This window comes from Marmota flaviventris, chromosome 18 (assembly GCF_047511675.1).
Source record: "Marmota flaviventris isolate mMarFla1 chromosome 18, mMarFla1.hap1, whole genome shotgun sequence".
NCBI lineage: Eukaryota > Metazoa > Chordata > Mammalia > Rodentia > Sciuridae > Marmota > Marmota flaviventris.
The window spans coordinates 33,941,709-33,964,825 of record NC_092515.1 but is presented as its reverse complement, the minus strand read 5'-3'; the positions used below and the strand labels follow the sequence as shown (position 1 = coordinate 33,964,825).

Sequence of the window (23,117 nt, the reverse complement as noted above, 5' to 3'; positions counted from 1 at the left end):
CAGAACCTAAAGAAGGAAACTGAAGAAGACCTTAGAAGATGGAAATATCTCCCATGCTCTTGAATAGGCAGTGTTGATATTGTCAAAATGGCCATGAATACCAAAACTGTTATATAGAGTTAATGCAATTCCTATTAAAATCCCAATGCCAGGGGCTGGGGTCGTGGCTCAGTGGTAGTGTGCTCGCCTAGCATGCATGAGGCACTGTGTTCGATCCTCAGCACCACATAAATGTAAATTAAAGATATTGTGTCCACCTAAAACTAAAAAATAAATATAAAAAAAAATCCCAATGTCATTCTTCATAGAACTCGAAAAAGCAATCATGAAATTCATTTGTTAAAATAAGAGACCCAGAATAGTCAAAGCAATCCTTAGCAAGAAAAGTGAAGAAGGAGGTATCACAATACCAGACCTAAAACTATACTACAGAGCAGTAGTAACAAAAACAGCATGGTATAGGCACCAAAACAGACATGTAGACCAATGGTACAGAATAGAAGACACAGAGACCAACCCATATAAATACAGTTACCTTATTAGACAAAGACACCAAAAACATACATTGGAGAAAGGATAGCCTCTTCACCAAATGGTGCTGGGAAAATTGGAAATTCATCTGTAGCAAAATAAAATTAAACTTCTCTCTCTCTCTCACCATGCACAAAACTCAACTCAAAGTGGATCAAGGAACTAGAAATTAGACCAGAGACCCTGCACTGAATAGAAGAAAAAGTAGGCCCAAATTTTCAACATGTCAGATTAGGCCCCAACTTCCTTAACAAGTCCTAAAGTGCAAGAAATAAAATCAAGAATTTATTGAATGGGATAGATTCAAACTAAAAAGCTTCTTCTCAGCAAAAAGAGACAATCACTGAGGTGAAGAGACAGCCTACAGTATGGGAGCAAATTTTTACCACACATACATCAGATAGAGCACTAATCTCTAGGATATATAAATAACTCAAAAAACTTACACCGAAAAAAAAAAAAATCAACCCAATCAATAAATGGGCTAAGGGACTGAACAGACACTTCTCAGAAGAAGATATACAAGCAATCAACAAATATATGAAAAAGTGTTCAACATCTTCAGTAATTAAAGAAATGCAAATCAAAACTAAAATTTCATCTCACCCCAGTCAGAATGGCAGTTATCAAGAATACAAGCAATAATAAGTGTTGGAGAGGATGTGGGGGGAAAAGGTACACTCATACATTGCTGGTGGGACTGCAAATTGGTGCAACTACTTTGGAAAGCAGTGTGGAGGTTCCTCAGAGAACTTGGAATGGAATCACCATTTGACCCAGTTATACCACTCCTTGGTCTATATCCAAAGGACTTAATATCAGCATACTATAGTAATATAGCCACACCAATGTTTATAGCTGCTAAATTCACATTAGCTAAACTGTGGAACCAACCTAGATGTCCATCAATAGATGAACGGATAAAGAAACTATGATATATACACACAAGGTATAAAACTCGGCATTAAGAGAATAAAATTATGGCATAATTTGTAGGTAAATGGATGGAGTTGGAGAATATTAAGCTAAGAAAAGTAAGCCAATCTCAAAAAACCAAAGGCTGAATGTTTTCTCTGATTAGTGGATACTGATCTATGATGGTGGTGGGGCATGGGAAGAATGGAGGAACTTTGGATTGGGCAAAGGGGAGGGCTGGAAGGGGTTATGAGGATAGGAAAGATGGTAGAATGAGATGGACATCATTACCCTAGGTACATGTATGATTACATGAATGGTGTGTCTCTACACCATATACAACCAGAGAATTGAAATGTTGGACTCCATTTGTGGTCAATGAATTGAAATGCATTCTGCTGTCATGTACAACTAAGTAGAAGAAATTTAAAAATTTTTTAAAAAAAGAAAGAAATCTATGTGGTTTCTACATTAAATATGTATGCTTTCTATATGTCTCAGATAGCAGTAGAGCTAGCTGGACATGCCAGCACACACCAGTAATCCACCGACTGAGGAGGCTGAGGCAGGAGGATCAGGAGTTCAAAGCCAGCCTCAGCAAAAGTGAGGCCCTACGCAACTTAGCAAGACCTTGTCCCTTGTCTCATTTAAAAAAAAAAAAAAAAAAAAGACCAGTAGAGCTAAGACCCTTATTTTATTTTGTTTAGAGGAAATTCATCCTATTATTATTTTTTTTAAGTTCATAACATGATCTGGGTAGATGAACTGCATTAACTCTCTGCCTTAGCTCTCTTGAAGCCAACTTCTTTACCGTATATGAACCTGTGCCTGAATTGAGGGAGAAAAATACCCGGTGCACGTAAGAAGTCAACAGCAGCCAGCAACATTTAACCACATTACCCACAGGCAGCATTTTCATAGAGGAAATCAGAATATAACAACCAGTTTCCAGCCTATTCTCTTCAAGGTCAACATGGAGCTATTTGGTAGCACTGTTTTAAGTGTTTAACTTACTTAAAGCTCCCTGTGCATTCTAACCAAGAGGAATTTTAACTCAAGTATGATATGAAGTTGATAGTTTAAAAGTACTAGGATGTTGCTGGGCACAATGGTACTCTTCTAGTCCTAGCTACTCAGGGAGTGGAGGCAGGAAGATCTCAAGTTCAAGGCCAGCATGGGCAACTTAGCAAGACCTTGATTTAAACTATAAAATAAAAAAAATCTGGGGATATAGGTGAGTGGTACAGTACCCTGGCTTCAAATACTGTAGTACTGCAAAAAAAAAAAAAAAAACACATACACACTCACACATACACATACATATACTAGGCTGTTCCTTCTCCAAGTGAAGACTTCCAAAATTTGCAATGCAGCTGTCCTTAAAACTCACACTGCTAAGTAATCTCTCTTTATTCCATAACTTTAAAAGCCATCCACATCCTGATAACTCCAGAAAAAATATGTATATACAAATATACATATGCATGTATGTATACATAACCTTAACCTCTGCTGTGAACTCCAGTGATGAATTTCTGAGCTGCCTACTCAATGACTCTACTAGGATGCCTAAGACATAACTCAGATTTAACATGTTGAACTTTAACTCCTGTTTTTTTTTTTTTTTTTGGTAGTGCAAGGTATGGAACCCAGGGTCTTACACATGCTAGGCAAGCTTTGCCTCTGAGCTACATCCCCAGCCTCCCAGCCGTAACCCTAACTTTTGATCCACCCCCAAGATCTGTTCTTCCCTTTCAATAAATGTTAACCATAAATATATTTGGAATGCCTATTATATGTTGAACACTGCAAACAATAAGGTAACATCCCTCATGAAACTTGTGCTCTAGTACAAGGAGATAGATAACAATTCTTTCTATCAACCTACCCACCTATCTACTTATTTACTGCTAGCAATAAATACTGAAATGACATCAATAGCAGAGTACGGGAGAAAGGAAGTCCTGAGGGTTGGAGGACGCTGGTGGTTATTATTTTACATAGTAATCAAGTTATCAGAGATCAGAATGTAGTGAGGAAGTAAGCCACGTGAACATCTGAAGAAACATGTTTTAGGCAAAGGAAACAGCAAGGCCAAAGGCTTTGAGTAGACAGCATGCATGGCATATCTGAAAAATGAAAAAGGAAGTTAATGTGGCATAGTGGAATGGGTGAGGAGGAAAGAAATAGGAGATGAATTCAGAATGATAACAGGGCCAGGTCACTTAAGACCACACAGGCGTTTGTAAGGACGTTAGCTTTTATATCACTCACCCTATTGTCATTTTTCATCTGTCACATCTTAATCCAAAATGTCAATAAATCCTGTGGCATCTCCAAAATGTGACCCAAATACGGCCATCTCTCTCCATCAAAGTATCATCCATGAATTATCACTAGAATAGTGATAATCAACAGCCTCTTAACTGCCTACTTTCACCCTTGCCACTGACCCCACTTCCCCACAAGACCTTTAAAAAGGCCAATCAGATCACATAGCAGGGGTCACTCCTCAAAAACACCTCTTAAAATCTTTCATTTCCATCAGTGCAAAAGAAAAGTTCCTACAAAGGCCTCCAGAGCCTGCATGATCCCAGCTATCCCTTGCTCCTCCCTCCCTTTACTCCTTATCCCTCTTCCCCTCCCTAACTCCATTCCTTATGCACTAATATTCTCACTGTTCAGAAATGACATGGAGTTTCTACTTCAGAGCCTTGCGCCTGCTATTCTCTTAGCTTCACACTTATTTCTGCAGCTATTTCCATGACTTGCTTCCTCACTTATTTAGGTCTCTGCTAATATTACCTCCTCAAACACTTTTTCTTACCTTATCTATAGTACCTCCATCTGCACATCCATTCTCCCCTACCCCCAATACTTTGTATTACTAATCTATTTAATTTTTCTTCATATACTATAATTCAACATATATTTAACTCTTTGGTTATCTGAGGTCCATCTCCCTACTCTAGCTATAAGCTTCTTTAAAACAACATATTCATGGTTATTTTGTTCAGATATATTTTCCAATGTCCAAGATACAATATGGTATATAAAATACCTTTAGAAATAAAAAAGGCAGATAAGTCTCAAATCTGAAGCAACTCACTTAAAGGGAGGGGAAACTCAGTCTATCAGTCTAAGTAATACCACACGATGCTGAAACTCATTTTAATAGAATTTTCTTAAATAATAGAGTTTGTTTCTCCAGTTTCTTTAATGAAGACCCCAATTCAGATTAATTATTAACATTTTATAAATCCCTACTATGTTCATCACATGCATAGGCTGTATACTATTGGCCCATCTTTTCAAAACCAAAAATTATCAGCATGATACTTTTGTTTTAATTTACAATAAATTCTCTTTTGCTTAGACCTAACTAAAACCTTTCAAAGTTGATGTTAACCAAAAGTAAATTAACAAGATAACTTTTAATTGAGAGAAGTAGGATGGAACTATTTTTTTCATTCAGTAAACAAATAAAACACAGAGAACTACAAAAATAAAATAGAACCCTCAGCTTATCTGCACCCGTATTTTGTACTCTCGAGATGACTCCACTCACCTTGTCAAAATGCTGTTGCAAAATGTTTTTCATCTGTACTCTTTCAGCACTCTCTGTTCCTGAACCAGAGTTCAGGCACCTTGAGAGAGTCCCAATTTCCTCTTCAGCATCCTCTCCAAGAAATATTCTTTCATCTAAATTCCCAACAGATAAAACATACTCCTCATAGGCCTTATTGATGGCTTTACTGTATGGAAAAAGAAAAAACAACAAAATGTTCTCTCTCAAAGAACTGCCATTTCAGTTAATGTTTCAGGCCACTTAATTATTTCATTTTTTATTTACTAAAAGTTCTAATAATTTTTGAAAGTTAAATTTCATTTGAGATCATTGTTTATAAAAACTGAAGAGAATAAAACATAAGATTGCTACACTATGTGCATCCACTGCACAGGGAGTGTATCTCACTGATAGTGTTTCATAGTGTATACCCTGTACCAATCTGCCTGGTAGATGCAACTCCTGTTGAAAAGCATAGCTATCTTTCCCAGCTGTTATAGGAACCTCTGAAAACCTCAATATTTCCACATTGTCACTTTTCACCCATAAAGTTGCAAAAGCGTGATGTGACTAATCATTCAAAAAACAATTTTCACTAAATTTAAAAACAGAATTTTTATTGCTTCCTATATTCTCTCATAAAACATTTTAAATTCCCAGAGTACAAAACAATAAAAACATTAAACTTTGAGGTTTCCTAAGTACACAATTTAAAATATTAAAACATTTTAACAGATGTACTCACAAACTCTCTCCAAAGTTCCCAGGTTCCAAAAACCCTGTAAGATTTTCTTCTTTTCCCTTGAGGAGCTATGATGAAAGAAGAGATTTTAAATTATTATATGAGTCAGGCACGGTGGCACACTCCTGTAATTCCAGTGGCTCAGGAGGCTGAGACAGGAGAATCACGAATTTAAAGCCAGCCTCAGCAAAGGTGAGGTGCTGAGTAACTCAGTGAAACCCTGTCTCTAAATAAAATATAAAATAGGGCTGGGGATGTGGCTCAGTGGGTCGAGCACCCCTGAATTCAATCCCTGGTTCCAAAAATAAGTAGGTAGGTAGATAAATCATCATACGAAATCAAGTCTTTCTCTAGAAAATAATTTCTTGTTATTTCTTTTTACTTACAAACCTTTTTCTCATAAAGTTTCCTAATATAGGGCTTCCAGAAATGTTCCTTTATTCCCTTTGCTTCCAAAACAAGACCATCATGTAAGGAACAGAGTTTCTCAATGACACAAGGTGGGTCAGAGGAAGGTTTAAAATCCTTAGTGTGAAAATCTTCACATAGGCCTGTGATGAAAGAAATAATAAAATGAAGATATCAGTACTCAATAAATTAAATTTTAATAAGCCAAAATGCAGAATCTAATCAAGATCTGAATAGCATATGAATGTACAGTTAACAGTGTATATGTTCCGAATTCAACTCTAAAAAAGTATATCACAACTTAAAAGATTTTATTTGATCATCTATTCGGATATGATTAAAAATTAATTTATTGCTCTAAGACCTAAAAAAAAAAAAATACAACTTTGCAAATAAGCTTACATTCAAACAAGAAACACCACTTCAAAAAAAAATTACAGTTCAAGGATTATATACTTAGATTTAATTAGATTATTTATCATATTAATTTAGTTTATTCTTGTTGTAGGCTCAGCACAAGAGCAAAAAAAGAAGTTAAAGAAAAATAAAAGATTAAAAGAAAACAATGGGGGAAGCAACCATTAAAAAAATATAAAAATGAGCTATGGGTATAGTTCTGGGATGGAGCACAGAGGCAGGCCCTGGTTCAATGCCCAGCATGAGGGGTAGGGGGTGAAGGAAAGAAAGGAAAGGAGGGAGGAAGAGGTAAGGAGAGAAAGAAAGAAAAAAGGGAGTTAAGAAAGAATGAGACGGGCTGGGGTTATGGCTCAGTGGTAGAGCAATTGCCTAGCATGTATGAGGCCATGGGTTCAATCCTCAGCATCACATATAAATAAATAAAATAAAGGTATTCTGTCCACCTACAACTAAAAAAAAAAAAAAAACGAAGAATGAGAGAAAGGACAAAAAAGAATGTAGGTTGAGGGACTGGAGTTGTGTGGCTCAGTGGTAGAACGCTCGCCTAGCATGTGTGAAGCCCTGGGTTCTATCCTCAGCACCACATAAAAATGAAATGAAATAAAGATTGTGTCCACTTACAACTAAGTTGAAAAAAAAACAAAGAATGTAGGTTGACTATTCCTTTTCCAAAATGCTTGGAAGTGTTTTAGATTTTGAAATCTTCTGGATTTTAGAAAATCTGCATAGATGTTACCAGACAAGTATCCCTGATCCAAAAAATGTAAAATCTGAAACGCTCCAAAATCTGAATTTACTTTTTATTTTTGTTAGTGCAGGAGATCAAAATCAGGGCCTTGTACATGGTAGGGAAGTTCTGTATCTACCAGCCCTAAATCTGAAACTTTTTGATCATCATGTCTGAACTCTGAAAGTGTCAGATTTCAGATCACTTCAGATTTTGTATTTTCAGATTAGGAATGCTCAACCTATACAAGGAACATCAGGAGCAACTGAAGTAAGTAACTGTACTAATTTTAAAAATCTCTGCTCCTGATAGACAAGGTAAAACTGTATCTGTAACCACTCCAAAATTGACAATAACTCTCTAGAATCCTACTATGGTATTATTCAACTAAAAGTAGCTTATATATTAGTTACATAAATACTTTTTAATATATACTTTACAAATTACAATTTGGATTCTGAACTGCGATTTCATAGAAATTATGTAAATTAAAGCACACTAAATGCATTGTCAAAATAATTAGTGGGTTAGGTACTATGGATTGAACACAGGAGAGCTATATCTCTGAACTATACCCCCCAGCCCTTTTTAAAATTTTATTTTGAGACAGGACCTTACTGAATTACTGAGGCTGGCCTCAAACTTATAATCCTATTAAGTCACTGGAATTATAGGTATGTGCCACTGTGCCTAGCTCATTTTACTTATTTTAGAACCATAACTACTCTTATATAGCAAAAAATTGGAAAGAAGATTCTAACAGTAAATCCTTTTTCACCTCTACAGAGTGTGTGAGGTATAAACCCTTGCCAATGTTGAAAATAATACCAGCTTTAATGTCATCTTTGCTGAGTTTCTTTCTTTTTATAAAACTGTGCAATAAATATATATATTTTAATATTTTTATATGACAAATAAATATATAACATATGATATTTAACATGGGTAATCTTCTGTTACTCTGAATTTCTAAATGCCTTCTCCTTGTTGAGTACATATTTCAGAAACTTCTAAAGTTATCACTTAAAGACTTGAAACTCTGTGATATCTCCAAAATAAAAAATGTCAAGAGAGCTTTGACCCCTGGATATGTCCTGGATAACTATGATGATGGAAGTTTTTTCAAATAGGTCTCTGATGCTGGAAAATCTGTATTATGTATACAACCTCTAAGAGTAATAAACATAATGTAGAAATCTGGGTTGCCCAAGAATCTTTTAAATAAACACTTACCTTTAAAATTAGGATTCACTAGTTCTTTACGATTAGAGCACTGAAGGGCATTTCCATAAACTAAGTCCAAAGCACACAGAAGAAGGTGATAAGAATTGACCAAATCATCACTAATCATGGGGAAATTACCTACAGGATTATAGACAGTTATGGAATTAAGTTAGCATCAACTTTACAATATTTAAAAAAATAATTTATTCCTTTATTTTAATGACACTATACAACATCATACAAAGTTGACTCAAGAATTATATTAAGTGTTTTGGGAAGTTCACATTTTGAGACATTACTCATATATTTTAATAAATTTCCCAGTGTTAAATGCAAACAAAAACCTTACTAAAAATGCCATGCATTCATTCAGTATTCATTAAATAAGTACTTACTAAATACTTAGTAGCTAACTAAATCTTAGTATTATCATTAGATTTTGAAATTTCTGAAAAGAATTATAGGCTGAGCATAGTGGCACTTGGGTGAGGTGGCAAATGACCAGCTTCAGCAATTTAGCAAGGCCCTAAGTAACTTAAGGAGACCCTTTTTGAAAATAAATAATAAAAAGGGCTGGCAATATGGCTCAGTGATAAAGCACTCCTGGATTCAACTCCCAGTACCAAAAAGAAAAAGAAAAAAGGAGAATTTATAAATTACCTCAAACTGTAAGAAACAATTTGACTTGGATATTATTTAGAAATTATGACTCATAATCAATTTCTCATGTACATACTTTAAAACCATCAGAACTCCAATATAACATTTTTAATACTTTTCTACATGATAGAAACTTATAGAAATTAATGCGACAGGGACTCAAAGATATTTAAATTACAGAGTTACTATCCAAGGTAACTGTTGGTGCTTGGTAACAAACACATAAGAAACTTAAACCTAAACTACAGAAGTGTGTCCTTCCAGCAGTGCTGCTTAAGTCTAATACTAAAAGCAAATTATAGAGGCTGTTAAATTGTTTTATTATTCTCATAAATTAAGAAATATTTCTAGTAGTTTGGTTTTTTTTTTTTTAAGCAACTTAAATTCTGTTCCTTTTTTGGTCAAATACTGTCTTTATATGCTTCATATTGATTTTACCTTCTTTTAATATCAGATAAATTCAATGTAAATGCCTAATCTATCTGGAGAACTATTTCCAAACCTCAGCATTTCCATACTTAATACCTACCCAAATGCATGCATGTATACACACTGAGCTTCATTTCAGGTTTTCTCTCCTTTCTCCCAAAGAAAGTTACCACTTACCTCAGCATATCAGGATATATGGTTCTTTTTTCATACAAATGGAAACATTCAACAATTCAACTTAAATGAATTAAAAAGAAAAAAATATTCTGGTGTCATATGGCAAATGATCATTAATGAATTAAATTCTATACTGATATATCCAAATGAACTTTCTTGGCTTTACAGAGTTTTAATATTAGACTTAATTCCTCATATATAAAACAGGAAGTGGCATATACTGGTTTCAAGCTACAAAGCCCATCACACTGACAAGTCTAAACTTGCCACTCACATGTACTTGCCACAGGAAGAAAAAACACTAGTACTGTAATTTATGACAAAAAGCTGAAATGCCCCTGAAGATCGTCTTCTAATTTAAATTCTAGGTCTGTTTCAATGTGACATACTTTCTATTCCATACCCTGACCTTATAAATAAATCTCACCTTGTGAGATACTTTATATTTCAATCAAGAAAGATAACAGCTAGTTGGAAAGCTGTTTAACCCATAGACTTGGCTAATTTATCAAGAATGAGAAGATTTGAGATTTCCTAAAAAAATAGGAAGTGGTACCAATTGGTTTTCTGACCACAAAGCTCTTTGTGTGACGAGCCCAAACTGGCCACTGGTGTGTACTTAACCATTTGAAGTCAACAAAGATAGCAAGCAAAAAGTTACTTAGTTCAGGAATGAGAGAGTCTGGGATACTCATATGCTGCGGAAAAAGTCATCAGGAAAAGTGTCTATAGAGGCCATCATCCTACCAAATAAATCAAGAACCGAAGAAAACTAATTAAGCTGATTTCTGAGTAAAGATTCTCCTGCATCATAAAAGATCATAGTGCGGGTGGGGTGCACACCTGTAATCCCAGCTACTTGGGAGGCTGAGGCAGGAAAATTGTGAGTTCAAGGACAGCCTGGGTAATATAGCCAGACTTTGTCTCAAAAAACAAAAACAAACAAAACACCCTAAACAAAAACAAACAACAATAACAACAACAACAAACCCACAGTGGTGGATTATAAAAGGACAAAGCTTTGGATCAAGCTTTTTTTATGTTATAGACTGAATTAATAAGATTCAAACACTGAGTTATTTGAAGTGACAAAAAATACACCACTTCAGTTGATCAAGTGAGGGCAACAAATATTTTTTAATAGTTTTTATGGTACCAAATACATTTATTCCTAAGTACAAAACAGATAAAACTCCTGAAAATCAGACATACCTTCCCAATACAATCATCTGAAAAGATTACTATCATATATAATATCAGCCCCACAAGCTAAAACTTGTTGCAGCTATTATAAAAATGGTTTATAGACTCCTAACCCTTTATTTCACACCACAGATCATGTCACCTTTATCCTACTACAGAAAGCTGCCAGACTGATGCACAGCATATCGTTCACATTTGACAGAAGACAGACTTCTTTTGTATCAAGCACACAGCTCAAGGAAGTAAGGATATCTGTCACCTAACTAGAGAAGACCAGCTATAGCCAAACAAACCACATCTAGAGACAAATAGCATGACACATCCTTGCTAGAAGCTTTCATATTCAGCATGAAATCAAGAGCCAGGAGGTCTGGGTTCAAATTCTAGCTCTGTTCCTAATACCTAGTCTCTGGGCCTCAGTTGCCTAATTTTAAAGTGAGTAAGTTGAGATACCTGATCTAATAATGAGGATCTCTTCTACAAAATCTCCCCTTATCCATGGTTTCACTGTCTGCAATTTGAGATATTAAGTCAACAGTCTGAAAATATTAAATAGAAAAGTTCCAGAAATAAACACTTTGTAAGTTTTAAATTGTGCACTGTTCTGAATAGTAAAATGAAATCTGTTTTGCTGTTCACTGCTCCACCCAGTGTATCCATGCGGTACACACTATCCATCCACTAGTAGTCTTCTTGGTTATCAGATCCATTGTCACAGTATAGCAGTTTTTCGTTCACCCTCATTTTTCTTAATAATAACCTCAAAGAGCAAAAGTAGTAATGCCAGCAACCTAGATATGCCACAGAGAAGCCCTAAAGTGCTACCTTTAAGTAAAAAAGTGACAGTTCTTGACTTATTAAGGGAAAAAAAAATTGTATGCTGAAGTTGCTAAGATCTAAAGTACAATAGATATTTTGAGAGAGACCACATTCACATAACTCTTATATTCTATAATTGTTTTAATTTATTATGTTATTATTGTTAATCTCTTATGATACCTAATTTACAAATTAGACTTTATGTTGGTATGTATAAAAAAAGAACATGTAGGGAAGGGGCAGGGGGTTAGTAATGATAATGGAATGTGATGGACATCATTATCCAAAGTACATGTATGAAGACATGAATTGGTGTGAAAATACTTTTATATAAAATTGTTTTTCTATATGTGTACTAGGAATTGTGATGCATTCCACTCTAATGTATTTAAAAAAATAAAAGCAATTTAAAAAAAGAACATGAGATACAGAACCATGTGTGGGTTCAAGCATCCACTTAGAGGTCTTAGAATGTATTCTCCACAGATAAAGGGGAATTACCTTATCTGTGAAAATCCTTCCAGTTCTATGATACTTTGTTTTTAACTTTATATTTTATTAGGCTATCTTACAGGCAAAGATATGCCACATAATATAAAAAAAGCTATGTAACTAACCAGTTATATTTTCTTTTTTTTCCTTTAGATATCTAAGAATATTTCCTAAGTAGAAATACAGAAGACTAAACATAATTCAGTGAATGCAGATCTTGAATAAGTGAAATGGGGTGATAAGAAAGGGAGAGAAAATAAACCTAACATAACATTTGGTTAAGTATATTTAGCTGATTAAGATGCAGATAATAACTTGAACTACTCTAGGCTGGTCAGTCCCACTCAGCTGAATGACATGTCAAGAAAAATACAGTTCATAATAGAAAGTGTTTTCAGTTTTAAATTCAGAAGAACAGCTTTGGGTCCAAAAGATGTTGAGTAAGAACAAAATTAAAGGATTCTCCATTTCATAAGAGAAGATTTGGATGGTGTAAAGAATTACAAAAGACCCTTTTTTAAAAAAAAGGTGGTACAAAAAGAATCTGGGATTCAAATCCTTAAGAAAATTTTCAGTGAGGATCTGTTCTTCCTAAGAAATATTACAGGTTGATAAAATTAATACCTGAAAATTTAAATAAGCTACTTAATAGGTAAATAAATATTACTCTTTTCTTACCTTTTGCATATATAAAAAGCACCCAACAAAAATGGAAAATTTCAGACACGGTACAGGGCTGTCGCCTTTGGGGGAGGAAAAAAAGGTCATGAGACAACATAAGAATTAGAAAAAGACATCCCAAATGACTACAAATTAGGTGTGAAACAAAACCCACAGTTAGAGGAGTGATAATATCAGATTCAGCTTCACAGGGAAAATGTGTAAGAAATTCTACCCCCAACCAAACACTGTGAGGAAATAACTGGGAGCCAAGGAAAGAGCTCATCTCAGAAAGAAAAATATCTGAAAAAATGTTTAAAGTTTTGAGGTCAAGATACAGGACTAGGATTGTGGCTCAGTGGCAGAGCGCTTGCCTAGCATATACGAGGCCTTGGGTTCGATCCTCAGTACCACATAATAAAATAAAGTTATTGTGTCCAAATACAACTCAAAAATAAAATAAAATAAAATATTTTAAAAAAAGATACATAGGGTAGAAAATAAAATGAAAAACAGTAATTATCTTTATAACATTATCATAGCTAATGCTGCTTTAAGACTCCTACAGGAGGTCACCTGTCCTCTGCCCCCCCACTCTCATAGCTGAGAATACATCTCTCTAAAAATATTCCCAACTACATCAAATCATAAACAGATCTTGTTAAGGTAAATTCTGGCCTTCCTACAAGCCCTTACACTTCCATTCATTGAGAGTACCTGTTATATTTTGCCAAGTTGTCTGATCAGATCTGCTTTAAATCTGGCTTTCCTACAAAAACCTCTGCCAATGTTTAGACAAGATATCTATGATCTCTACATCCCAAAAGCCTTATTATAACAGGGTGTCAAGAAGAGCAAAATACCCTGAAGATGATCAGGAGATTGGGTTTAGTTTTAGTACCACCATTAGCTGGGTACATTTCTCTCCCTGGGCATTAGTCCTCCATCTGTCAAAAGTTTATTCTACTTGGATATAATACTGTGTACTTAATTCAGCAATTCCATGACAAGAATTAAAAGTCAGTGATCTGCTTTTAAAAGTAGCTTCCCTACCACAGCACATGATAAATTATTTCTAGCTTTGATTGCCCATCAAGATAAAATTCAAAATTTTTAGTTTAATATTCGACCCGCTCTAAATTCTGGATTTGCAACTTAAAAACCCAGAAAAAAATTTGACTAACCTACTTGCTGCCAAATTTCCTCTTGCTTTGCTGCTTCTGTCTATTGTTTTTCCTCCACATAGAAGGCTATGCATTTTCTCCAAATTTACCTGTCAAAATCCTGCCCATCCTTTAAGACCTATTTCTATTTAGTCCATTCCTTACCCGAGTCACTCATCCAGATTTATTTTTGCTTCAGGAATCCTATATTCTACTATCTATTGCATTCTGGTGACTTTTGTAATAAGATGTATCACACAAATGGGAGTCTTTTTATCTGCCTCCTCACCTTGACAAAACTGTAAATGCTCAAAAGACAGAAACTATGGGATTTTGTTTGTGAATATCTGTGTCCTACATAAAATCTAACAAAGTACTTCCTTTAGGTAAGTGTTCAATAAATACTCGATGACAAACTTTCAAATTATAATGTGTGTGAGATGTAGCATACAGTCATAGTGAAGCACAGGGATTCTGCATCAGACTACCTTAGTTTCAACAGTAACTTCACACTCATCAATTGTGTGAACTTGGCCAAATTACCTCCCAGAGGCTTATTTTCCCCATTTGTAACAATAATATCAACCTCATAAGCTTGTCATGAAGATTAACTGAATGATATCTGTTTATGTTTTAGAAGAGTCCCTGCCCCCATAATAAATGCTCAGTAAATGCTGTACATTGTTAGTATTATTGTAAGCAGAAAATGATAATAAAAAGTATAGAGTGCTATAGGACTGGGGGAGGGTAGAGTACCTTAGTAGAGCCTGGGCAAGGTCCTGGGTTCAGTACCCAGCACCAGAAAAAAAAAAAAAAAGTGATATAAAAATTTTTAATAACCAAACAAGGTGGTACAATCCTATATTCCCATTTACTCAGGAGGCTGAGGCAGGAGGATCACAGGTTCAAGGTCAGCCTGGGCAACTTGGTGAGACTCTGACTCAAACAGAAAATAAGGGCTGGGATATAGCTCAATTGGTAGAGTGCTTGTCTTGCATGCACAAAGACATGGGTTCAATCCCCAGCATCACTCTCTCACTCACTCACACACACACGCAAATAGAAAATAAAAGGGCAGGGGATGTAGCTCAGTGGTAGAATGCTCCTGGCTTCAATTGTGGTACCCCAAACACAAAATTTAAATTAATTTTATAGTTTTCTTTTCTTTCTTTTTTTTTTTCTGATACTGGGGATTGGGTCCAGGAGTACTCTACGACAGAGTACTTTTTACTTCTTTATTTTGAGACAGGGTCTCACTAAATTTCCAAGACTAGGCTTGAATGTGTAATCCTCCTGTCTCAGCCTCCAGAGTTTCTGAGATTACAGGCAGGCACCACAGTGCCAGCTATAATTTTCTTAAATAAAAATAGGTAGTATATATATCCTAATAAATATCAAAACAAGTGTAATATAAAATCAGTTTCTAGACACTCCAAAGAAAAAAGATATTCTATATCTTTCTATAAATAATCACACTTGCCTTGCTGAAACACAAAATAAAACTTGTATCCAGGGTTGTGGCACAGCAGTACAGCGCTCGCCTAGCACAGACAAGGCCCTGGGTTTGATCCTCAGCACCACATAAAAATAAAAAAATTAATTTTTAAAAAATTGTATCCAAAGTTTAAAATACTTAATTTGCAAATAGTCAAACTCCCAAACTTCAAACAAACTAGACCAGCTGCTTCCATATCTGTAGTGTCAACTATATAAAACTCTGGTTTCTGGGCTGGAGTTGTTGCTCAGCAGTAGGGTGCTTGCCTAGCATGTGACACATGGGTTCGATCCTCAGCACCACATAAAAGTAAATAAACAAAATAAAGGTGTTGTGCCCATCTACAACTAAAAAACTTTTTTAAAAATTGTGGTTTGTCATATTTTCCAAAGTTTGTACTTATTGTAAACATCCTTCATAGCTTGGGAAAACTTTTCCATAATGAGAAGCAAACATTATTCATTCCAGTCAAACATAACTCCTTTTCCTGCACTTTATCAACACTTTTCTAGTTCTATTTTAAACACAAATTTCCATTTCTATTTTATAGAAAATCTTTTGTCAAATTTGTATCCTCTAATTGCCCTTAGCTATAAGACAAAAAGACAATGAGCCAGAATAAGGTACTGACTTTGCAGAGCTGATCAGAAAGCACAAATTCATAATAGTTTCAGTTTCCTCTAGCCTTCTCAAGTCCAGTTTCTGTACTTTGATTGATAATATCAAAATACATGGAGAAGTCATTTCAGGGGGTTATTTATTACTCAATTTGGCATAAAAATCAAATTACAGAATAGTCTCTATAGTCAATAATAGAAAATATTACAGTCAATATGCAGTGTATACTAAGGACAACTGATTGCTGAATACCCCAAACGTCTGATTTGTGCAGTCTGCATTTTTGGTTGATTAAATGAAAAGGGAAAGTTTATACCAACAAAGACCCCATACATTTTGCAAAATGAAAGAAGCCAAACTCTTCATAACACACAATGAAAAATAAAAATCATTATTAAAAGAAAACTCTTGGGAAAAAAATTCTTTATGAAATCACATTTCTTTTTTAACACTAACAAAATTAACAGAGGTATCAAAACTGTAACACAGAAAGACAAACACTTATTCCCAAGAAATGGATATAAAAACCTACCTCTGTTTTCTTCCTCTCTGTTGACGAGGTTGTTCCTCTTGGGGATATTTAAAAATGTCTTGAAAAATAGGTTCATATTTCTTAAAAATTACAGCAGAAACAGTGAAGTTTCTTTCTAATCTCTCAGTACGTTCTCTGAAATGTGGGGGTAGATTTGCCATGTCTTCCCATTTCTTCATCTTGTTAAAAAATTCAATTAAGCTGATAATAAAGATATGAATGAGGTAATTTCATGACTAACATAAAAAGTGAAGTATATTTATATCAATACAAACAGTTAAAAGTAAACCAAAATTATTGTACTAAATTATATTACATTTAGCTGGGTGTCGTGGAGCATGCCTGTAATCCCAGGAAGGGGGCGGGGGGATGGCTGAAGAAAGAGGAATCTGGGCAATTTAGTGGAGTTAAGCAACTTGGTGAGTCCCTGTCTCAAACAAACAAAAAACAAAAAGAAAAACAGTGGCTGGGGATGTAGCTCAATGGTAAAGTATCCCTGGGTAAATCCCCAATAACACAAAAAAAGAAAATAAAAAATAATATTATATTGTGACAGTAATATAAAGTCACAACTCATGTCTTTGACTAGCTTAATATCATACAGATTGGTTTAGTGCTCTGATCCTTACACCTGAGATTTTTTGTTTGTTTGTTTGTTTTTTGGTACTGGGGATTGATCCCAGGGCCTCATGGATACTAGGCATACACTCTGCCACTGAGTTTTATACCTACACCTTTAAAAATTTTTTTTTCTTAGTTTGAGCCAGGTACAGTGGTGCACACCTGTAATCTCAGCAGCTCAGTAGGTTGAGGCAGGAAGACTGTGAATTCAAAGCCAGCCTCAGCAATTTATCAAGACCCTGTCTCTAAATAAAATATAAAAAAGGGCTGGGGATGTGGCTCAATGGTTAAGTGGCCCTAGGTTAAATCCCTGGTGCCAAAAAAACTCTTTCAATTTAGTTTTAAAACAAGGTCTTGCTAATTGCTTAGGCAGGTCTGAAAGTTGAGATCCTCTTGACTAACTGGGATTACAGGGTTGTGTCATTGTATCTGGCTACCTGAGGTTTGCCTTTTAAATTATGAAATATTTTAAAATATAAAAAAATGAACAAGAGTAACATAACTAGCAAATACTTACCCAACTTCCAGGATTAACAAATATTAACATATTGAATAAATTTTGCCATGCTTACTTCAGATTTCTTTAATAACTAAAAACACTACATAAACAGTCAAAATTCCCATTTGTACTCCTCATTTTAGTCCAATTCCCCTCCTTAGTCCTTCTTCCCGAAAGATAACCACACTGAAGCTAGTCTGATTCCTACCTAAATATGTAGATCCATAAACTTAAGCACTTTTGCATGTGTTTCATATTTTATATGTAAGGAATCATACATTAAGTAGCATTCTGCAACTTGATTTTCAACTCAATGCTTATGAAATTCATTAATGTTGATACAAACAGATTTAATCCATTCATTTAATTGCTAAAAACATTCCTACTCATGAACACACCAAGACTTTTTGCATTCATTCCCTAACCAAGAGAAATTTAGGTTGTTTCTAATGTTTTATAACAAAAATGCTGTAATACCCATGTTTGTTCATGTGTTTAGTAATTTATTTAGGGACCATCCCAAGAAGTAGAGTCAGAGAACATACACCTTTGATTTTACTACCTGTTCCATGTATACACATTAAGACACAAGTCCTGTACATATAGTTATAAGCAAAATACCATATGACTAATATTTTATTTGCCTTTTCAATCTGGAGTGTCTCCTAAAGTTCTTAATATCCTTATTTCGATTTCTCCACATTTTACACAATAACTTGCAAAAGTAAATTCTTCCACACAAGTGCCTAATACATACAATGCAAATATTTTCATTAAATTAATAAAATATAATGAATATTAACTTTGAAGTGGTAAAGGAAAACCATGATTTGGTGTCTAAATTCAGCAATCCACATGCTCAGAGAATAATGGACAGAGAATTCTTTTTATCACTATGAATTATAAGTTTTTTATTAATTATACTTCAAACTAATATAATTACCTCTGCTCTGAACAGCGCAGGATTCTTGTTAAAGATACATAATTTCCTTCAACAGTCCCTTTGCTTACAGTTGGAACAGATTTTCTGCAAGCCACATATAAGGCACATGCTAACCAGTGAAGATCATTTCCCTGTAAAATAAAGTAGATTTTTAGCTAATGAACTATGTATATTTCAATACAAAAATTCTTATGTTTAAATTGAAAGAGTAGTTTATATGCTTATAGGACATTTTATTCTCAAAAAATGGTACTGTCCCACATGCTCTTCATAAAATGTGACACATTCTTCCATGAGTGGTGGGAGGTCAGTGTTTCCTCACCTTGAGCCTGGGCAGAAGTCTATGTCCCCTTAAATTAACTGCCTCAACAAATAACACAGGTTGAAGTGATACCACTTAATCTTCCAGAACATGTGCTTGGGAGTCCTACACCAACATGTGAGAAGTCTGAATACCTTGAGTCACAATGCTGGGGAAAGACCATATGATGTGGTCAGTCATATATGATGCCCAAGGAGCTCTCCAGCTGTGCCAGTCCTTAGCAGCTCAATCCTTAGCTGCTCTGCCAGTGACTCATGAGGCTGAAGCAGGACAAGTTTGTGGCTGCCTAGGCAACTTAAAGAACATAAAAATAAAAAGGGCTGGGGATGTAGCTTAGTAGTAAAGCACCCTGAATTTAATCCCTAGAAACAAAGGGAAACACAGGAATAAAGCACAGAAAATATAAAATCAAAGAGCCAGGCACAGTGGCACATGCCTATAATCCCAGTGACTTTCGAGGCAGAGGCAGGAGGATTGCAAGTTTGAGACAAACTTCTGCAATTTAGTGAGGCCCTAAGGTCTTAGCAAGATCTGACTCAAATAAAACATAAAAAATGGCTGGGAATATGGCTGAGTGGTTAAGTGACCCTGGGTTCAATTTCTGGTACCAAAAAATAAAAAAAATAAATAAAAGGTAAAATTCTATAACCAGTATTCTGTATTAAATATATCACAGAACTTTATTTTTTCATTGTACATTTACCTGAGATTCCCATCCCATGTTACCTTTCAGCATATCTGACTATAAGCTCCACAAGGGCAGGGAATTTTAGTTTTGTTCACTGATTTATTCCTAGCACCTAGAATACTGTGGCAAGTAGTAATGGGTACTAAAGAAATATTTGGTACATGAACAAATATTCATGCATTTATTAGGTGCTCTGGGCCAAGAAGAGATTAAAGTCTCACTGATCAAAAAAAAAATCGAGTAATCAAACATGTTTTCAAAATTAATTTACTAAGCCTGGTGTGGTGACACAGCTGTGGGGAGGTTGAGGCAGAAGGATCTCAAGTTTGAGGCCAGACTGAGCAATTTAGCAAGACCAAGTCTCAAAACAATTTTTTTTGTTGTTTGTTTTTAAAAGGGGCTAGGGATGAAGCTCTTTAGGAGACCCCTTGCTTAGCATTTGCAAGGTCCTGGGATCAAGTCCCAGTACCAAAAATAATAACAATTCACTAACATCTGTTGCTAAGGTAACACTAGATTTAACATGACAATCTTTATGAGTTGCAATACCTAAACTGTATGGTGACAATGCTTGTTCTAAGTTATAGAAATATCTTGAGGGTAAAATTAGAGCTTGTTTGGAGGCATGTATGTCCTTCAAACAAACAAAAAGTCTTCTAGGAAAGCACCCAGAGAAGTAGCCTCTTCAGCCACATCACCTCAATATACTTCAGTAAACTCTTAAGCAGTATGCATGATGAGCCACACGTTATCTTAGTTAACCTTAAAGACAGTTCTGTGGGGTAGGTATAAATTTATCTCTAGTTTACATATAACAAAATTGAGTTTTCCGGTGGTCAAATAATTTGTTCAAAGTCACCTAGATCTGTCATGTTCTAAAGCCATCATTACTGCCTTTTTCTGTAGAAGTAGCAATGGGGCGAGGGAATTAGTGATCACATTGAAATTCTACTAATATTAGTTTTTTTTTTTTTTTAAGCAGTCAACAGAAAGACACATACGCAAAAGCAGCATGTCACAGTTAAATCATACCTTGGTAGCAGGCCTTCGTATTTGGAGCCTATCTGCCCTACTCTTTCCACGAGCTACATGTAAAACTACTCGAGAAAATCGAACGGCCTCACGTTTGAATGCCACACACACAGGCAAACAGCCGACAAACAATCCGGACTTCCGTGTCACTTCCCATTGGCCCATGAAGGGGAGGCGCCTACAGAGTTGACAGCCACTGGCTAGGAGGGCTATTTTTCTCATCTGCAAGCCTCGTCTGAAGAAAGGGACAAAACACGTCCGTATCACGGCGACAACCACCCAGATCCTCAAGGTAGTCGCCGTCCTGATTCCTAGCAACAACTGGGGGCGTCTGTCTAGGTCCGGGCAGGCAGAAAGCCCATTTCATTTGGCCGGGGGAAGAGTTGCCTTAATTGGTTTACACGTCCATAAACACAGCCCGAAACTTAACGACGCCTTGACTCAAATGTCTGCAACACCTGGGCAGAGGTAATCAGGTAGAGCCGAAATTGAAAACAAATGGAGGAGAAGCCTCGAGACCCGAGCACTCCGATCCGGCCCACCGCTGCGCTAACAAGCACGAGTCTCGCCCACTCTTCCCACGGTCTGGACAACGACACCTGTTCGTTCGACCACCTTGGTGGGTGGGGGGTTAGATGATTACACAGACCACCACCACCGCCGCCCTTTTTTTTTTTTTTTGTAATCGTGACCCTAGCGCATCTCAACCTGGTTGTGCAATTTTGGTGACAAAGGTGTACCCTGTCCTAAACACAAGAGCGGCGAGAAAGAGTTCACCTCCTGAGCAGCGAGAGCCCTTTAAACGCCGGTTTGGAGTACTACGGTGCGCAAAGAGGAACACTCGCTCTCCGGGGGCCGCAGACCCGGGCGCCCCGAGACCCGGGTCGGCCGGGGGTCCCTGCCGGGCGCCCGACACCCACTGGGAAGGCAACCCATCCCCGCGGCGGGGCGCGCCGACTAGGCCCAGGAAGCCCCTCGCCTCCTCCCCCGAGCGTACCTCCAGAGTGTAGCTCTCGCTCATGCTCCGGTAGCTGTCCCAGGCCTCGGCCCGCGCCGCCTCATCCATGTTGAGGCGGCTACACAGCTCGTCGAACCGCTGCTGGATCTGAGGGGTTGGCGACCCAGCCGGCTGCGCGGCGTCCTCTGCCTCACCGTCGTCCTCCTCCTCTTCATCAGAGCCTGCAGCAACTGGAGGAGGAGGAGGGGGCGGCGGCGACTGGTCGCCACCGGACGGCATAGCGCACCCCTGGACAGCTGGTCCTCAGGTGAGGTGAGGGCCAGGGCCCGTAGCCATTCAAACAGCAAAGCGCCCGCCCGTCAGTCGCCCGTACCGCGACTGCGTCGCCGCCACCGGCGCTTGACCTCTTGAAGGCACCCGTAGTATTGAGCATGGCCCGCTGGGAAATGTAGTCCAAACCGGAAGCTCACGGGGGCCAAAAACCATGAAGAAAAATCAGCTTGTGTTGTTTTATTGGGGATGAAATACATGCTACTTTTTCGTATATTAAGTATATTCCCATCGTGAGACCATTCAGAAGGCTGTTCTGAAGATAAAAAGTACAAGAAACATTGACAGGAGAAGATTCAGTATCCATATACTTCCTTATCATCTGGATGTCCTTGTCCAAAATGTAACAGGAAGAGCTTATCACCTAAATTCAAACCTCAGCCTTGCTTGTAATTTCTATTTCTTTCCTATGTTTTAGTGTTATGGGAGCCTTTCAAGTAATTATTTGATTTTTTAAAATGCAGTAATTCTCCATCCTCTCCCCAACATGACAAATTTACATTCACTATGACTTATGTGTACTATCCTCAACCACCCAATCGGTCTAACTTTATTTCCTTTTAATTTTTATTATTTTATTTTCTATTTTTACATTCCTAGTGGACTTAAATCACTTTATTTCCAATCTTGTTTTTTCCACTTAAGGTTTTTAAATTGCCAGTCCTCTTTATTATTAGGTATAGTATAAAGCACTTTCATGGAGAACAGCTACAAGGCATTGCTGTTTTGCTATTTTTGTTTAGTATAAACTGAGGGAAAGAAGTACTGGGACAAAAGGGTGGGGTATGGAAGCTATAAAGGCAGGAAGGAGAAGAACAGAAATCTTCAAATAGGGAGGTGGAAATATGAAACATGTTATCTTAGGAACAATTTTGACACAATGAACCTTTAGTAAAATTAGTAGCAGTTTTGGAGTTGGATTTGCACAGACATATAAAATGTAT

At 36.5% G+C, this 23,117-nt stretch overlaps 1 protein-coding gene across 3 annotated transcripts in view; it reads right to left on the bottom strand.

Annotated features, from left to right (window-relative positions):
- The window catches only part of Rbl2 (RB transcriptional corepressor like 2), a 56,718-nt gene extending 34,482 nt beyond the window's left edge, over positions 1-22,236 (bottom strand). For all 3 annotated transcript variants that reach the window (XM_027939028.2, XM_027939026.3, XM_027939029.2), the window contains exons 1-8: positions 21,883-22,236; positions 18,844-18,974; positions 16,781-16,981; positions 12,991-13,055; positions 8,542-8,670; positions 6,147-6,307; positions 5,760-5,824; positions 5,015-5,201 (exon numbers count right to left, since the gene is read on the bottom strand). In XM_027939028.2, coding sequence (XP_027794829.2) covers positions 5,015-5,201; positions 5,760-5,824; positions 6,147-6,307; positions 8,542-8,670; positions 12,991-13,055; positions 16,781-16,981; positions 18,844-18,974; positions 21,883-22,122 — 1,179 coding nt within the window. In that variant the 5' untranslated portion in view covers positions 22,123-22,236. The remainder of the gene's footprint in view (positions 1-5,014; positions 5,202-5,759; positions 5,825-6,146; positions 6,308-8,541; positions 8,671-12,990; positions 13,056-16,780; positions 16,982-18,843; positions 18,975-21,882) is intronic.
- Positions 22,237-23,117: the final 881 nt, after the last annotated feature.